Here is a 20,122-nt window from a genome sequence, read left to right on the forward strand (position 1 = left end):
ATTTATCTCAAAGGGATACAAACAGAGATATTGATGGAGCTATAAAGGAAATGACAGAGATAAATAGAGAGGATCTTTTAGAATCATGATCAAGAGAAAAGGAAAAACCTGTCACCCTACCATTTATGACTACGTTCAATAGCCAATATAAAGAAGTGGAAAAGATCATTAAAAAACATTGGCATTTATTAGAACGAGATCCAGTTTTGAAACCAATTATGTCGAAATATCCCAAATTTATATATAAAAAAGCTCCCAATATTAAGAACAAAATAGTAAAAAGTGCAATACCACCTAGGAAGTCCGGTAGAGTTAAAACCACTGGCTTTCATAGGTGTGGTGTATGCACGATGTGTAAAAATCATAGAAACCAGCAAAGTAAAACAGATACATTTGTTTCAAATAAATCGAAAGTACTGCATGAGATTAAGGAATTTATTACATGTAATAGTAAAAATTGTATCTATGTAATAGAATGAGACTGTGGCCTGCAATACATAGGCCGAACATCAAGGTCACTGAGGGAACGTTGGGCTGAACACCTCCGAAATATAAAAAAGGGATTTACTAACCACTCATTATCTAACCATTTTAAAGAGTGTCATAACTGTGCTACAAAAAGTATAAAATCGGTTATAGGTATTAAACAAGTGACCAATCATTGGCGAAAAAGAAATGGAGATGAAAATTTAACCTGTATAGAAATGAAATGGATTTATGAAATAGGGACATTGGTCCCTAATGGTCTCAACAGTGATTTTGAACTTAAATGGTTTTTATGATACCACACATATATGTCCATTTTTATGTATGATTTTAACTTTTATTTTAGTGTTTTTATATATGTATATACAGTGGATTTTCTATATATTTATACACAGTGGATTTTTTATACTTGAATGTGCTATTTTTTATATCTTTTTATATGTTCTCCATGAAGATGTTTTTAACACGCTTTGGGATTTTAGTTAATACTAGATATCTATTTTACATCATGTGCTCCATGACTGGAAAATAGTGTCCCCATGTAATGGGATATATGTTTTTAATGATGAGGTTCCAGTTAATAAGTATGCGTTCCACATAAGAGGAACGCGGAAGTCTGTTTGTTGAGAAGCTCATTCCGGAGGGAGGAGGAGAAGGAACATCCGCTCCGGAGCTTGCGTTCCACGAGTGTGGAGCGCAAAGGCCGGAAGCTCCGGAGCTTCCGTTCCATGCGTGTGGAGCGCGGAGACCGGAGGCTGTTTGGACATGTGACCAGAGGTGTGCGCCGGTGTTGGGAGCTGGGCAGAGTAGCCATAGGAACAAAATTGTCTGGGTATAGTGCTCCGACAAGCATTTAGTAGCAAGGGACCGGATGTAAACTAATCATGCCGGAGCCGGAAGTAAATACAGGGTTCGTTTTTTATATTAATTTATGTATTTTATAGAAATGGAAAAGCATTTTATGGTTTTAAACATCATGGTATATAGGAAAGAAGTTTGTGTATAAGTATATAGGTGGAAATTATGATTTTTTGTATGTTTATGTAATTATTGTTTGACAATCCCTGCACCAATGAGGAGTCATTTGGGGGGATATAAGTCTGTGAGGGTCACCACTCACATACACCCTGAGGAAGACTCACTATTTTAAGAGTCAAAATGCGTTGGTGATTCATGTGAAGGACCCTAATACTGGAGTTTTGATTACCAGCTTCCTGGAAACGCCAGCAGACCCTTACTGTCCAACCCAGGAGACTCTGAGGTTTTTCTGCATATGCCATTTTGGGTGTCCAGGAAACTGCACCCTTACTGCATGGTACGGGGCCACACATACATGTTTTTTTGGTGACGGGAATTTTTATTTGGAGTTTGGATTAATAAATTGTTGATTATTTTAAAAATACTACACTATATGGAGCATTTCTTTTTCTCTTCTATGTGACTTGACAAAGCTTCTAGAAATAAGGAATACTCCATGGTGGTCAAAAAAAGAAGGGATTCATTTTGACTATAGAGACTTTGGTCTGGAAGATTCTTGATAAACGCTCATATGGACAAAAAAATCATTTATTAGTCTCATATGGACAAAAAGATAATTTATTAATATATACCAATATCCTACTGGAGGGCGCAGGAACGTACTTTATTTCTGTTTTTATATGTTTGGTGGAGTGTGAGAGACCACTTCAGTACTATACTGCTGCCTTTCTGTTGAAGCGCAAGTGATCATATATATTTTATTGTTTAATACCACAGGGGTTAGCAAGTAAACGAGGGAGAATACTTGTGCATCACATCCAGCCCCGCTGCAGAGAAACCCAACACCAGGGGACATACTAACACTTTACCTGCAAAGGGGTGTATACCTCTTAAAAGGTCAGGACAGGAAGGTTAGGAGCACAGTACTGTGTAACATCTTCTGGGGTGTGGTGTTTAGACTCCTACCAGGAGCTACTGGAGACTGGAGTTTTGTCTCCTGCCAGCTGGATGGTATTACAGGATTCTACAATGGGAAAAAGTCCAGGCATTGAAGTTGTTAGGCTGCAGGACTAGGGAGCTCTCTCACACTTCTGCAGAACATTTGACCAGGGAGTTTTGTCTATGGATGGGCTTACTGGAGATGATTGCATGCATCACAATGCCACTGCCCACAGCCAAGATACTTTAGCGATGAAGCTCACAGTGAGGATTTCTTTGCAAAGTGATTATGACCATAGGGTTACTCAAATGGTTTATTATCAAATGATCTGCGACCACCGCTGCGTGTTTGGATCTGCAAAGCTGCCAGAGGACGTCTCAATAAGTTTCCAGGCGGCATTAGCATATTTTCACACAGCAGCTGTGATTGCATTACTGTACATATCTAAATCAGGCTCCATGAACATTCATAGGCTTACTTAACAAGCTAAGCATCTACACATATACCACACATTCCATATATATATATATATATATATATATATATTAATGATTCTGGATTTCTACCTCTATACTCACCTACCTATACCTTCTAAAACCTACCTATAAACCTCTAATATTGATGCTATTTGCGTACGCAGTCATACAGTAAACTAAAGACTTTAGACCTTGAACATGTGTTTCCAAAGCACACAGTATTATTCAAGTAAAGTACAGTCAGTTACATGCTGTGATCTAAGTTCAATTTAGCGCAAAGAATTATACAGACCCAAGATACAGTCATATATACGCACGTGCTCTGGACTAGATCCCAGCATCAGCAAGAAACCTCCGTCAATCAGTAATCAGCAAGAAGACTCTCGACTGGGGTCACAACACACACACTTACAGAAATAGACAACACAATAGAGAAGTTTGTTGCTGATACCATTGGTTCCCCATCGTGGTGCGTTTGTTACAGGGCATTTAACAGGTTGATTCAAATGGACACAGACGGCCTCTAACAGCTTGCTGCCTCCGTTTCCCCGCCTCATGCAAATCTTGGCTGTTGGTTTTACAATGTACATTCTGGTGCTTCAAGTCTCTACGGTCCATAAGTTGCGAATGCATGTTGCGATCTTCTCACCGATGATACCGGAAAGCTATTGAGGAAGAGCAGATCAGTACAATACCAAACACGGCTTACTTCTCACGTATTAAACCTTAGATACCAAAATAGTCTTTATTTCACAGCATTTGTAATCAATGTATAAAACTTGGATATTTTACTTTATAGCTATGGAACATTTTGTGTAAGTGTGCATTATGTAAGTATTAGGGATATGGGAAAAGACGCTAGTTAACTTCGGGCAGATGCGTGCGCACTAAGCTAATGAATAGCGTTTTTCATACTAGGCCTCATGCATTCACTAATATGCGACATGTTAACAGCGCAACTATGTGTATTAATGTGTGTATGAGGTGTGGAAAAAGATGCGATCGCTTAATGCTAATAATAGCATCGCCATATGTACTTAAGTGTGAGTTTAGCCAAAATGGCGCTGAGCGGCCATTCGCAAAATGGCGTCTTGCCGATCTCGTTTCTAAAATGGTGTCTTGCGGCTATTCGCAAGATGGTGTCGTTTCGATCTTATTTTGAGCTGATCTTGTCTCAGCCAATTATCCAGCTTCAACAGTCCACCCTTTGATAGCGAACATGCTATCACACTCTGATTTTAAATTAATTTAGGCATACATATATATATTACTTAATTTTATTATGGCACAAGGTGTTTTTTTTAACCCGTAAATAATGTGTCTCTAGGAAGGGACATAAAACTACCATTATACGCACACCGCGGACCTTGGGAGATCATGTGAAAGATGTGGGGATGCACCAGTCCTATAAAGGAAGTTTTGGTGGGGAATAGAGACTTACATCATCTAAGATGTTTGAATGAGTAAAAAAAAAATAACACTTCAATAATACCTTTTATGCACATCTAAATACAATACATTATATGATGGTATTTCCAAGTTCAGGGTTGTAATGCAGTTCTATATTTACCTCAGTATTCATATTGTCATTACTGACCACCATCATAATTTCGTTCCTTCGTTTTACCTAATTCTTACATTTTCCACACTTCAACACAATAGGAGCACACCGGACACATATGTCAATTACTATGATGATGACCAGTATAAAGATGAGGAAGTTGCCTACGCTTGCGATCATTTCCTGGGCCCATTTCCCTAGGCCTGAGAACCATTTCACGGGGTTCAACCATGACACCCATTCCTCTACCTTTTCCTCTACTTCAGCCACTGAAACATTATGGTTCTTTCGAAATTCCCATTTCAGCTGCAGAATTTCATCCATCTTTCAGTCTATTACCTCCTTGGGATCGCTGGTATCATTGGTGACATAGGTGCAACACTTCACTCCAAATTGGGTGGCCAAAGTTACGCAATATCCTCCAGTGACAGCGGTTAAATAATTTAACACTAGCCTATGTTGCACCAGTTCTTTCTTGTATGCTTGCAATTCTCTACCTGTATACCTGAAGGTGTCATCATACATCTCGGTGATATTATCTATCAATTTAGCAAGATCCTGGATATATCTAAAATTTAGTGTACCCCGAGCGATCCTGGTGGGATCCAATGCTACTAAAACTTGAAAGCCAGTTGTCTCACTAATTAACTGAGTGGCTTTATGCAAGTCACCAGGTATCATATTTCTTTTGCCTCTGTGTTCATACTGGGTGTGAAGATATGGTGATGGTGTGTTTTATGAATACTGAGCATTTCAACATGTGTGAGGGTCATAACCTCTGGGACTACTCTTCCCAGGTAACACAGACCTTCAGAACTCGGGGAGAGCCACTTATACGCTTTTCTTCCAAATATAAAATATACATTATCGGGGAGAACATAAGGAATAGTATGCATCATTACCATTAAACACATTTCCCTTGCAAACAGTCCTATCTCAGGCTCTTCCATCTGGTACATGCAAGTTTCTGGTTGTATTATCTTAGCACAATATCCATCTGGTAACTTACCAATAATTTCTTTGGTGGGACTCAATGTATACCGATACCTAAAATGTCTCCCATTAGATCTAATTGAGCGTAACAGATCATGATTTATAGACTCATTATCAGCTCTCAGTGAGGTCATCGTCTGATTATTCCCCGTCACTTCCCAATTCCCTGGTTTATTGGGGTTGGTTATGTTCAAGTACAAAAGTGATCTATCTGCTTGGAATTTATATAGTTTAAAATGAGGTGGTTTGGATGAAAGGAATTTTCCATCTAAGGTTTACCCTTTTTGCAATTCTAAAATTTCCGTGATATTCAGCGGAAATGGTACCAACTCTACATTTTGTTGACCCTGTGGCACATGTGAGCACACCCAACAATCAGTTTGATTTAAAACTTTGCCTACCATACTATGATAATCCTCTAAAGGATACCCACCCCAGTACGGGTTATATTTAGGTTGGCACCGTTGGATACAGTTCTCATCAACTACGGACCCACAAAACTCACAAATACAGAATCTTCAGGCGATAAACCTCCACACCATTCCCGAGTATCCGAAATAACAGCTCTCTTAACAATTACAGTACTAAGATTGGTCAGACACTCCCCTGATTGGCATTGCACTCCTCCTGACTCCACTCCATCAGCGCTGCCATCAGCTCCCATCTCCTCTATCGGTCCCCCAACACAGAAACCGGACATTCCCGAACCAACCAGAATGGTGAACACTCTAGAAGATAATATGAAAATGAACACAGCAGGCCAGTCCATTGTCACGACAAAGACCTGCAAATTTCTTTTAGTTCAGGTATCTCACTACGACCTTTTCAATCCTCCCAGAACAAGCTTGCGATCGACAGGTCCGCGTTATCAGCCTTGTCTCCACCTTGTTTCTCCACCGGTTGATTGACCTTTTTGCAGTGAGTGGAATGGACCTAGGTATCTCTCTTAGCCACCTTCAAAGATGTAGTACTTGTCAGCAACACCTGGTACGGACCTTCCCACCGATAAGTCAAACAACCCGAATGCAAGAAATTTCTGATCATAACATATTCTCCTGGTTCAACATCATGACAGTTAGTTTCAGACATATCATGGGACAACAATTTCAGTTTCTGCTGTTGATATTTTAACTCTTTACTCATTGATATAAGATACTTTACAGTTACCTCGTTGTTACCCTTCAAGTCTTCCTGTGGACTTATAATCAAATGAGGTTGTCTACCAAACAGTGTCTCAAAGGGGAACAGATTTAGAGGGGGTCTAGGAGTGGTCCTTATACTATGCAGGACCAACGGTAATGCTTCGGGCCATCCTAGTCCAGTCTCTGCCATGATTTTACTTAACTTATTTTTAATAGTCCCGTTCATCCTCTCTACCTTGGCGCTGGCCTGCGGTCGGTAAGTCGACTATTAATACCCATCAGTTTACACATATTTTGAAAAACATCACCTGTGAAATGGCTACCTCACTCTCAATAATTTTAGGGATACCATATCTGCATACAAACTCCTGTACTATTTTCTTGGCAGTAAACACAGCAGTATTAGTGGCTGCTGGGTAGGCCTCAACCCAGTTGGAAAATATGTCAGTGCACACTAATACATATTTGAGATTCCTGCAGGGTGGTAATTGGATGCAATCAATTTGTATCACCTGGAAAGGTCCATCAGTCGGTGGAATGTGGGATGTTTTCGGTAGGGATCACTTTCCCTATGTTCTTCCTCAAGGTCAGACAGGACATTGCTCTCTTTTCTGCTTGTGAAGAAAAACCCAGTGCGCACCAGTATACTCTCACGAATTTGCACATACCTTGCTTTCCCAGATGAGTCAGACCGTGTGCTGCCTCAGCCAGGTTGGGGTAATATGCTTTAGGGGCTACTGGCTTACCTTGTCCGTCCCTCCAGAGCCCGGAGGACTCTTGCCCACATCCCTTGGACTTCCAGATGGACTTTTCCTGGACTGAACACAAATTTTGCATCTCAATTAGTTTCAGCATATCAATTGTTTGGAAAGACATAATTTGTTCTGTTGGTAAAAACATTTTTAACCCTGCTGCCCATTTTGCAGCTTCATCGGCTCTGTTGTTGCCCAGTGACACCGGGTCACTCTCACATGTATGGACTTTGCACTTAAGTACTGCCATCGTTTTGGGCAGTTGGATTGCTTTTAAAAGATGTTTTATGTGTCTGGAATGTGCAACCGGTGTGCCTGCTGCTGTCATAAAATTTCTCAGACGCCATAGAGCTCCGAAATCGTGCACAACTCCGAACGCGTACCTAGAGTCAGTGTAAATGTTAGCAGATTTGCCTGCTGCCAGTTCACACGCTCTTCTTAGTGCTACTAACTCTGCCACCTGGGCTGAGTGAGAAGGACCGAGGGGTTCAGCTTCTATGATGTCTGTGTCATTTACAACAGCATAACCTGTACATAATTCACCTGTGTCTGTTTGTCTATGACAACTCCCGTCCGTGTAAAATGTCACATCCACATTCTCTAAAGGTGTGTCACGTATGTCAGGTCTAGCAGTAAAGGTCTGATTCAGATATTCCATACAATCGTGTGTATCATTATGTCCGCTGAACTCACTTCCCACCAGCTACTCGTCTCCTTCCACCGTTTGTACATCATGTTGTACATATGGTAAATACGTTGCTGGATTCAGCGTACTGCATTGTTTAACAGTGATGTTTGCAGGTGCAATTAGAGCTAGTTCCCATTTGGTAAACCTAGCTGAAGAAACATGTCTGGTTTGGGCAGAGTTCTGCAGAGCAGATACAGCATGGGGAGTGTAGACAATCATATCATGGCCCAATACTACATCCTCACTTTTACTCACCAATAGAGCCGTCGCTGCTACACTTCTTAAACACGTTGAGAGTGATCTTGCTACAGTGTCCAATTGGGCACTGTAGTATGCTACGGGCCTACTGGCATCACCATGTGTTTGTGTGAGGACACCTGCAGCTCAACCATCGGCTTCCGTAAAATACAAATCAAAAGGTTTTTCATAATCAGGTATTCCCAATGCAGGTGCTTTTGTCAGACTATCCTTAAGATTAAAGAAAGCCTGCTCTGATTCCTCTGTGTGTATGACACGATCGGGCTTTGAGGAAGAGACTAAGGCCCTCATTCAGAGCCGTACGCTCTGAGCAGAGCGCACGCTCTGAATGAGGGCCGCCCTCCATAAAAATGGAGCGTCCTCCTGGACGCTCGTATAGCTGTGGGTCACCACCCACAGCCTATACGAGCGTGCAGTTTGATGGCCGCGATGGTCGTGACCATCGCGACCATCAAAACTGCGAGCCGGAGCCTGCGGTTGAGGTTTTCAACCGCAAGCTCCGGAGTGATTTTGGCTCTATCAGAGCCAAAATCACTCCCACTGACATCACTAGTGATGTCAGTGGGCCGGCTTCTGACGGGAGGCGTTCCCATGGGAACGCCCCCATCAGGGAGGCACGCCCCCGGCACGCCCACCAAAGGGGGCGTGCTGTCAATCAACATCGACAGCACGCCCCCTTTGATCAGACACAACGAGCGAAGGACTTTCCTTCGCTCGTCGCGTCTGGCGCATGCGCACGACGGAGCTCCCTCCGTCGTGCGCATGCTCAGTGCAGAACATCGACCCACTTGCGAGCGGACAGCCGCTCGCGAGTGGGTCTGAATCAGGGCCTAAGTCCTGTAAAGGCAAGGCCAAAATAGAAAAACCTGGAATCCACATTCTACAGTATCCACACATTCCCAAGAAGATCGAATTTGCTGCTGGTTCTGCGGCAGTGTCATGTTCTGTATGGCCTGGATTCTGTCATTTGTGAGATGTCATAACCCCTGGGTTAGGCAGTGTCCCAAATATTTTACTCTAGATTGGCACGGCTGTAGTTTGTCCTTAGCAACCTTGTGTCCTGTGTGCGAGAGGTGAAGCAACAAAAGTTAAGTATCATTTAGAGATGACAAACGAATCTGAACATAGCAATAAATCGTCCACATATTGAATTAGAACAGACCCATTGGCAGATTGAAACTTGGATTGTAAACAGTCGTGCAGGGCCTGAGAGAAGATACTGGGGCTGTCTATGAAACCTTGTGGAAATCGTGTCCATGTGTATTGTACCCCCCTGTATGTGAAAGCGAATAGGTACTGACCATCAGGGTGAAGAGGCACAGAGAAGAAAGCAGAACAGAGGTCAATTATAGTGAAATGGGTTGCATTTGGTGGGATCTGCATAAGAATGACAGCTGGGTTTGGCACTACGGGAAATTGGCTCTCTACTACCTTACTAACACCTATAAGGTCGAATACCAGCCAATAACCCCTCCCACCACTCTTCTTTACCGGAAAGATGGGACTGTTGGCTACACTGGCTGTACGAACTAAAATTCCCTGTTGTAATAATCGTTCAATTATTGGATAAACCCCTAATTCTACTTCCTGTTTTAGTGGGTACTGGGGAATTTTTGGAGCTTGCCTACCGCCTTTTAAGGTTACCATTACAGGGCTTAAGTTTGCCATTAATCCAGTGTCCTGTCCATCCTTGGTCCAAAGTGAATCTGGAATTTGGGATAACATTTGATCTACTTGAGATGGATTTTCATTTACACTGGTAGAGTGATACATTATCCTTTGGGAAGTGTCCAATATATCCCTCACCTCGTGCGCAACTCTCTCAGGGATATCTAAAAATATACCATGAGGTGTACAATATATGACACATCCCATCTTACATAACAAATCTCTACCTAGTAAGTTAGTAGGAGCCGCTGCAGCCAGAAGGCAAGAATGCCTGGTATGCAGCGGCCCGATAGTAACCTCCGTGGATTTTGTTAAAGGACAATGTTGCACCTTACCCGTTACGCCCATTGCTGGTACTGTCTCATTGGTTACCTGTAAATTAACGGGAGATTTTATCACTGACCTGGTCGCCCCTGTGTCTACAAGAAAAGGATATTTAGTACCAGCTACAACAACCATCATAGGGCAGCACAGATGGTGTAATGGTAGCATTACTGCCTCACAGCACTGAGGTCGTTGGTTCGATACCCACTACGGCCCTATCTGTGTGGAGTTTGTATATTCTCCCTGTGCTTGCGTGGGTTTCCCCCGGGTGCTCTGGTTTCCTCCCACACTCCAAAAATATACTGGTAGGTTAATTGGCTCCGGATGATGGATATGAATGGCCGAATATTCTTTGTAAAACGCTGTGGAATATGTGTGTGCGCTATATAAATAACTGGTAATAAATAAAAGTAATCATGACTGGCTCTACCCTAGTACCTCCCGTTAACCTGACTATCTGTAGACTACAGGTATGACCTGACCCCTAGCGTTGGCTCCCACTCTCCAATAAAGCATTAACGGCCACAATTGGAGCTGGTGCCTGTTGGATATTTGCTGGTCTCTGTGCATATCCCTTATGGTGATATCCAAGCTTTCCCTGATTTGGGGGTCTTACCCTTTTTTCCGTACAGTTCCTACTTACATGTCCTGGCTGGTTACAATTGAAGCACATTCGTGGATTGGATGAAGAAAAGGGTTGTTGTGCGGGTTGAGCAGGGGGGGGGGGGGAGTGGTGGGTATGGGTAAGGATATTGAGGGAAAGGATATGGTGGGGGATATGTAGTCTGTGGGTAGTATGGGACTTGTGGTTGTGTAGGATAAGTGGGATAGGGTTGTGTTTGCAGTGGTGTGGGACTAGTGAGGGTGTGTAACTGTTCAGGTGCAGGTGTATGTGCAGGAGTGTCTGCTGGCTGTGATGTTACCGTCATTCCTTCCAGAGCTTGAATACGGACAGCCATTAGTTTCTCACTCTGGGTCTCTCTCTTCTTTCAGATGTTTTTGTCATGTTCTAAGCGGATTCTATGAGGGGATCTATTGTGACTCCCCTCCAGCCAGGCTGTGAGGCCTGAACCCGGGTTTTTAGGTTCTCTTTAAGGCCATCCTTGAGTATGGTGACAATCATTCCCCTGTGGTGAATGCTATCTTTAATATCCTCTAACCCAGTGTACTGGGTGATAGCCTGCAGAGCCCGGTCGCAATAATCTTCTGCAGATTCACTCACCTTTTGCTTTATGGTGAAAATTTTGTTCCAGTTAACTACTATTAGAAAATATACACCCAATTGAGTTATAATACGGGTAATGTTACCTTGGTTCACTTTGTCTGTTAAGGGAACGTCACCATCCAATACACAATCCGTGATAAATTTTTTCACATCGATACTGCGTGGTAGACAGGCCCTTAACACCATCTGCCAATCTTTATTGGTGGGCTCGTGAGAACTACCCAAATTTCTCAAAAATCTTTGACATTTGGCTAATTCCTTCTTCGGATCGGGGAAATCTTTTATGATGGAATTTAGCTCTGCTCTTGTCCAAGGACAATGCATTACCACATCTCTTGCAGGTACAACTCCGTTCGCATCCGCATTCCCATTCGGAACAGTGATTGTCCGAATGGGATGCAGACTGGCCGCATTGCTACCTTTGACCTTATTACCTGGCTGGGGGTTTAGTCTGTTGCTGCAACATATAGTATTAACAACTTCCTCCACGGGCGCAGAGGAGTTTAACACTTCCCATGCTATTACTGATGGAGATGGTGGGCTTGTCGTGGTGCCGCATCTAACATGTGTACAGCATGGGAAACGGCAGACATGACAATAGGCTCATCATCCACATCATAAACATTTTCTTTATGGTTACTTAAGAGAGGGTACAAATTGCTTGTTACATTTTTGTTTTTTCAATAACTGTACCTGCACCCCCATCCACATAAGGTGCCGGTGGTGCGCGTGAACTACTGGCAATACCTTCCGCAGCGCTACCTTGCCACACGTGCGCACCACTTTGCGCCTCGCACGCCTTGCAATCCAGTGTCGCGGGTGTATTTGCTGGCAATGCGTTCGCAACGCTAGTTTGCGTCGCTTGCACATTTTTAAGCCACGCATCTCCTTCCTGCTGCCACAATTTTAAACATTCATAATATTTTACCTTTTCTCTCGAGAACACATCAGACTGATGTGATCCCGGACATTATCCAATACATCTTTATCAAAACTACCAATCCTGGGAAACGGTCTAACACTCTTCATCGTTATTTTAAACCATACGTCACAATACCTTATTGCATAAGTACCGTACTTAGTATGCATAATACGATGGGCCGATCCAAGCGGCACTTCCATTAGCAACACATCATTGTCTAACATTTGTACTGTTTGCGCGACTCCCATCTTGGGACAACTCCTATGTTTTTCAATAAAAATTTTAACTGGTGAAAGACAATTTAGATACTTTCACTTACCGGCGGCCGCCTTTGAAAAAGGGTGTATCCGCAAAACCCTATGGAGGACTTCCAGACGCTTCCGCTCAGCAATCCCTTTTTGACTACCTTACAACTGCTAGGGGGCAGCAAAGTACCCTTTGTTTTCCAGTTGATTTCGTCCACCCTCTCACCAGCTCACAATTTAACCAAAATTATGTGGTTCAATTATAGTGTTCAAATAAGCCTAACAGATCACACACATTGATTACTGAATGCTATAATCACGCTGGGATACCCTTAACATTTAGGTCCCGTGTTACAACCTAAAGAAGTACTCACAGTTACACACTTTTCCTGCGCAGAAAAATACACGTTACCCCAGTTATTGGTAATAATTGAAAAATGTAAACTCAACCGCTTTGTTCAAACACGTGGCAGCACTACCGTTAGTACGTATACGCTATTGTGCGACTAGTCGCATACACAATAATGCGCCTACTACACACCCGTATGACCTAATGTTAGCTGCGCACGCAAAAGTGCGTCTCTATTGCATGCACAAAAATGCGTGAAATTCTATCAACAAAGGAAAACAAACTTTTTTTCCTTTCTTGTCCCTGGATTCTAGTCAGCGTCCCTTGCTCACACGATAACGGGTAGCGATCTCTCAGCACCGAGTGGTTGCAGGTAAAACTGCGTGTGGCCTCTATCCACCCTTTGGTGAGATATCGATAACCGTAGGTATATCGTGTGAGTAGGTAAGTGACCTCACTCCCGGACGAGCCCCCAACTAAGGATTCTGGATTTCTTCTATACACACCTACCTATACCTTCTAAAACCTGCCTATAAACCTCTAATATTGATGCTATTTGCGTACGCAGTCATACAGTAAAATAAAGACTTTAGACCTTGAACATGTGTTTCCAAAGCACAAAGTATTATTCAAGTAAAGTACAGTCAGTTACACGCTCTGATCTAAGTACAATTTAGCACAAAGAATTATACAGACCCAAGATACAGTCATACATATGCACGCGCTCTGGACCAGATCCCAGCATCAGCAAGAAGACTCTCGACTGGAGTCACAACACACACACACACACACACACACTTATACCCTTACAGAAATAGACAACACAATAGAGAAGTTTGTTGCTGATCCCATTGGTTCCCCATCGTGGTGCGTTTGTTACAGGGCATTTAACAGGTTGATTCAAATGGACACAGACAGCCTCTAACAGCTTGCTGCCTCCGTTTCCCCGCCTCATGCAAATCTTGGCTGTTGGTTTTACAATGTACACTCTGGTGCTTCAAGTCTCTACGGTCCATAAGTCGCGAATGCATGTTGCAATCTCACCGATGATACCGGAAAGCTGTTGAGGAAGTGCAGATCAGTACAATACCAAACACGGCTTACTTACCACGTATTAAACCTTAGATACCAAAATAGTCTTTATTTCACAACATTTGTAATCAATGTATAAAACTTGGATCTTTTACTATATCGCTATGGAACCCTTTGTGTAAGTGTGCATTATGTAAGTATTAGGGATATGGGAAAAGACGCTAGTTAACTTCGGGCAGAAGCGTGCGCACTAAGCTAATGAATAGCGTTTTTCATACTGGGCCTCATGCATTCGCTAATATGCGACATGTTAACAGCGCAACTATGTGTATTAATGTGTGTATGAGGTATGGAAAAAGATGCGATCGCTTAATGCTAATAATAGCATCGCCATATGTACTTAAGTGTGAGTTTAGCCAAAATGGCGCTTAGCGGCCATTCGCAAAATGGCGTCTTGCCGATCTCATTTCTAAAACGGTGTCTTGCGGCCAGTCGCAAGATGGCGTCGTTTCGATCTTGTTTTGAGCTGATCTTGTCTCAGAAAATTATCCAGCTTCGACAATAATTTATTCCATCATCCTTGATATGTTGCTTGGAGGGGAATCGCTCCCTAACCGGACACTGGCATTTGTTGTAACAAGCCACAAATGGTGAATAGACGTACTTTTTAAATTGTTAGGGTCCAACAACAGAGATAGATGTACCCTGTTCAATAGTCTGATGCACTGAGACCTCATCTACAAGTGAGATTTGTTCCATTTTTAAGAGAATCTTTACCCAGAACAACCTTAGAAGGATTTGGGTAAATTGTACCACCTTAAAGGTCAACACCATCTTGCCCTAGACCTTAATGCAGAAATGCACAGACTGTGATTTTCTTTTCAGCAGAGAACTTACCAGATCCTGCTGGGAGATATTATCCTGTTACTTGAACATTTGTTGTTGTGAGCTAAACAGAACCCTTAGATTTTTATTATTATTTTAGATGGGAGGAAAATGGATTTTGCATAGCTCACAATCTACCCATGTGAGCCACTGTCATTTACTGAACCTGGATTAATAGCAATTGATGAGAATCCTGCTTAATCATATGGTCGTCTAAATAAGCAATGACCTTCCCCCCCACTGGTCCAGAGAAGGGAAGTCATCAAATTTTGTGAAAACCTCCAGCACTGTGGTCAAGCCTAAGGGCAGGGCTCAAAATTTGAAAACAAAGCTGAGAAGGCTTTGATGCAGTTTACAGATAGGAACACACGGGTAGGCATCCAGCACCCGATAAAATAATAACATCTATAAATAAATGCAGTCATTACAGATACAGTGGTTATTTTGTATATACTGTAGCCTGAATGTGCACCTAACTCACCTCAGGGCTATCCAACTTACATAAGACGATTTTCTAAAACAGATATTGCTGGAGTGTAAGATAATATGAAGGGAGTGGAGTAAGGAATGGTAAACATGGGCTGTGACTTGGATAGCATATAACATGCTATAGCGAGAAAATAACTACTTACGAAGTACAGGATGGTGAAGAAGAGTATTACTGAATGATGCATAGCATGCCCAAGACGTAGGTGCTAACTTAACAGCTTTTTGCCCACTATAGGCTTTTATATAACATTACAGCACTATACCCAAACGGTGTCTTACAGTATATGCCTACTGCAGTCTCATGCCCACCACATACAGGCCTCTGCCCACATTATCAATATCATATCCAGCAGTCCCATCTACAGTAGTTTCCCCTGCTTAATAGATTATACCACCTTTTACAGCCTTTTGCCCAGATTGTATCATGCTCACTTACAACACTATGATCACACTAGCAGTAACCATAGTTCAGGTCCATGCCCACCTTTATAGCGCTGTTACTAGCATAACCATTTTATTCCCACCAATCTATACCATCCACATACAACCTTGTGCCCTATTGACAGTTCCATACACACTACAGCCCAACGTGCATCAGACTCCTAACCACCACAGGCTACCATCCACCATGTACAGGTCTGTGCCCAGAATTTCAGCCTCATGCCGAAACACAGCCCTTTGCTAGGACTTTGCCTACAGTCCTGTGGCAACCTACTTTACTTGTGTGTCCTAATTTCTCAATTCACTGTACTAGTTAGCATTCTTACTACATTAACAGAGCTGAGTGAGAATGCTCTGTAAATGAGAGGCAATGGAGAGGAACCACCGCAATTTCATCCAATCACATTTGTGAAGCTTGTGTCCAGTGGATCAAAAGGTGGCTTTAGCCAATGAACCACTGTGATCTTGTGTGGTGAAAGCGAAGCTGTTTTATACCAAAACATTTTGGAATCTATATGAATTTAACATCAATTAAAGCAAGAATGGAGACAGAACAGTCAGTGCAATGATGGAATGTAGGGACAGCGTGGTCTGCAGGCCACCAGTTGGACAGTGCTTAAAGCTGGACTACATGTTTTGGACATCAAGAGACCTTGTATCAATGCCCTTGGTTGTCAGTCCCTGAGGCTTAAAATGAGCAAAGTGACATGATGAACCACCTACTAATATTATATACACATTTATATTGAATTCCACTAATTGTATAGTGCATGGTTCCAGCAATTTATACTTCATCTGTATGCTCATTCATGACTTATTCAACTGAAACATGCCTCTCGAAAACTGAAATAAAAGATGGACAAATGCTCTGGGTGCATACATGAAATCACGGTGATCCTCAAAATACATTCAACTCTTAATTTTTTTCCAGGTAATTTTCATTTAAGTCAGTAAAATATCAATAAAAATGTTCAGATAAAACAAGGTTTACAATTAAAATTAAATTTCATAAAACTAAAATAGAGCGGTCCAATGTTTAATTTTACTGTAACAAGTCCAACACAATTAATGAGGTCACCAATTTTCCCTCATTTAACAAGTATTTGCATGAAGAGCTCATATTGTGTCCTTAAAAAATATATATATATTTAAGAAGTCCAGCTTAACTTTTGCCTGGCTTTTAATAGTCCAATAGAAGCTCATTTTCCTTCCCATACACATTTATTTCTGTGCAAGTCTGGCCAGGAATGAAGCCTCAGTGAGCTTCGGGGGATCCAGTTTCAAGTTTTTGTAGTCTACGTCTTCGCAGCTCTGCGGCGTTTGGTTCTTCTGACAGAGCGCCACCTTCAGCGCCATTTACAATCTCTTCATTTGTAGATATGGGGGAAACTGTTGGGGACCAAAACACAAATCAATATATGTCCTGTTTAAATTGTAATTTTGGATTGTGTCAAAATCAGATAAAATACAAATCAGTTTAACATGAGGGATGTACCTGACTGGAGTGAAGACCCAGCATCAGCATCAGTCTGAGCTTCTTCTGGTTGATCAGGGGAAGGGTCATCTGTGGTAACTAATGGGGACTGTGTGGTGGGTACGGAAGGGCGGGGGGGTCTGTTGAATGGAAGAAAAACAAATATTATAAAATAAAAAGGGAATGCAAAGATACAGTATGACTTGTTTTTATTTTTATATATATCTGTAATCAATACCTTACTCTTTCAAAGTATATGAAGTAATAATAGTGCTGGAAAGTTAAGCAGGAGCCTGCAACTGATGCCCTTTGTACCATTTTTTTTTGAGAATTACTGGCATTCTGGGAATTCTCCCGATACCCCCAGTCTGTTATTTCATTTGTTGGCATTTTACCGGTCACAAAAAGGGTTAAAAGGAACTTCATATGTGATAGCCAGGGACTGGATGGCATTGGCTGAAATCTAATCTATAACATTTATCAAGAGTTATTATGTTCAAATAGAGAACTTGCAGAGGGCAAGGAGACCAGACTATTTCTGGAAGACAGAAAAGTGACAGAGCGACTGCTCTATAATTATGACCATATTTGGTCTGAAAGTTACATAAAAATGATGGACATATCCTATACAAAAAGACTCTGCTACTAGTGTATTCTGTATCTCCTCTGTATGTGCTTCAGGGGAAGAGTCACACTAATGAAAGCCATCTTCAGTGGTGGGGGACAGTCCTGAAGTCACTGCAGCAGGCTAGACATACTGTAGTTGCATATGAAAGGATCATATGCTCATTCTTTCCGATCCCTTGGATGGCAGAAAGGAGAGCAATCCTCTATAGGAATGGTGCATTTACAGGAATAGTGCTAAATTAGCCAAATTCACTCAGGGGTAATAATATAGTATATGCATTAGCTTGTTCTACTGGTACCAAGTAAATATTATGACTTCTAATCTGCAACTCCACAAATCTATCAACCTTGGAAGCTAAGCATGGGTCACTGATAGGGTAAGGGAAGAGTTTAGAAGTATTTAGCATGTCCATCAGTGCTTTTAACATATCAGGAAAAGTAGTAGGGACGTATAGAGTATCAGCAGGATGTGCAGGGAAAAAAATTGACACAAAAGTCAATATATTTGAAATGTTGGAACAGAAGACTGACATCTTCAATTAGCGAGGAGATAAACACCCACATTTGTGATGGTCTAACCTTGCATGACGTTCATGAGAACAGGGACCTTGACTACGGCGTAGACCCACAAGCCCATGATTGCGAAAGTTTTTTGCAACAAAATTTCACCATCAGGCCAGACATAACTCTGTACACTGATGGCAGTTCCTTGAGGTGGCCAGATACAGGTGAACTATGCTCAGGGTACGCTGTGGTCTCAGATACGGAAGTTTTGGAGGCTAAACCACTGGGTCCTCCACATTCAGCTCAAGTAGTGGAGCTAGTAGCATATGTTTTTACGCGCTACAGGCAGTGAGCGACCTAGTTTTCAAAAAATTACCAGTTTCTGCAGGACGAGCTGTGTGTGTGCCACAGCAGCCAATAACATTCTCAGCGTCTCCCCAACCAACCAGCGCCGGCAGAGCCTCCCCAACCAACCGCCGCCGGCAGCGTCTCCTCATCCAATCGCTGCCCGAGGCGCAAGTTCTTCCCTCCCTGCCCGCGAGCGTGCCACTCTGCAATTTAAATTTAGCCAGCACACTCTCGCCTTTGCATCGGGCTGCAGCAGCAGTGTTGGTGGTGGCCCCTCCAGCAGCCTGCGCTTCATCCTCAACTCCTTCAGCCAGCTCTCTGTATGCAGGAGGCAGGGGATGTGGACACTGCCCGAGACAGAAAGGAGCTAGAGGTCTATATCTGGCTGCTGATGGACAAGCTGGTGATGCAGCTCAAGCTAGACGTGGACAACAGTGACCTTGCAGGAATGAGGTAACCACTGCCCCAACTGCTATCTACCCTTACCCCCTCCCTACCTCCAGTACTGCCCCAGCTGCTATCCTGACCCTAACAGTTTCCTTTCCCCTAGTACTATCCCAGCTGCTATCTAGCTTTAGCCCCACACCTAGTACTGCCTTCCCCCACCCCGCTCCTCATCCCCTGTACTGCTATCTACCCTTACCGCCGCCCTACCCCTAGTACTGCCTGCCCCTAACCCCCTCCTTGCTCCCCAGTACTGCCCCAGCTGCCATCTACCCTTACCTCCAACCTACCCCAGTGCAGCCTGCCCTAGCTCCCTCCTTGCCCCCCAGCTCTGTCTCAACTGCTCTCTGCACTTACCCTCTTCCTAACCTCAGCACTGCATGCCCTTACCCCCCTCTACTCCAACTTCTCCCTACCTCAACCTCTACCCCAACTGTTGCCCGTTTTCAGCACTGCCCTAGCTGCCACCTGCCCCCACCACTGTCCCAACTGCTGCCTGCCCTTAGCCCCATCTCTGCCCCCAGCACTGCACCTGTTGGCTATGTGAGATCAAGGCAATATATTTATATGCATTACCTGGAGTTAAAACATCACTGACTTTCCATAGTTCTCAAACTCAGTCCTCAGGACCCCACACAGGTCATGTTTTCCAGGTCACCCAGCAGGTGCACAGGTGTATTCATTACTCACTGACACATTTTAAAAGATCCACAGGTGGAGCTAAGTATTTTGCTTGTGATTCTGTGAGGAGATCTGGAAAACATGCACTGTTTGCTGTCCTGAGGACAGAGTTTGAGAACCTGTGGTGTAGAGGATGTGTAGGTGGGGTGTGATCTGATGGCATTTGGGGAGCTGCAAAACATAAATTGTG

General features: G+C 42.9%; 1 protein-coding gene across 1 annotated transcript in view; it reads right to left on the reverse strand.

The window, feature by feature from the left end:
* Nucleotides 1-16,188: 16,188 nt before the first annotated feature.
* The window catches only part of SYVN1 (synoviolin 1), a 36,801-nt gene continuing 32,867 nt past the window's right edge, over nt 16,189-20,122 (reverse strand). Inside the window, exons 15-16 of the mRNA XM_088480021.1 lie at nt 17,350-17,468; nt 16,189-17,243 (exon numbers count right to left, since the gene is read on the reverse strand). Coding sequence (XP_088336147.1) covers nt 17,110-17,243; nt 17,350-17,468 — 253 coding nt within the window. The 3' untranslated portion in view covers nt 16,189-17,109. The remainder of the gene's footprint in view (nt 17,244-17,349; nt 17,469-20,122) is intronic.

The sequence above is a fragment of the Taudactylus pleione genome, unplaced genomic scaffold, assembly GCF_031769625.1.
Source record: "Taudactylus pleione unplaced genomic scaffold, aTauple2 ptg000250l, whole genome shotgun sequence".
Taxonomy (NCBI): Eukaryota; Metazoa; Chordata; class Amphibia; order Anura; family Myobatrachidae; genus Taudactylus; species Taudactylus pleione.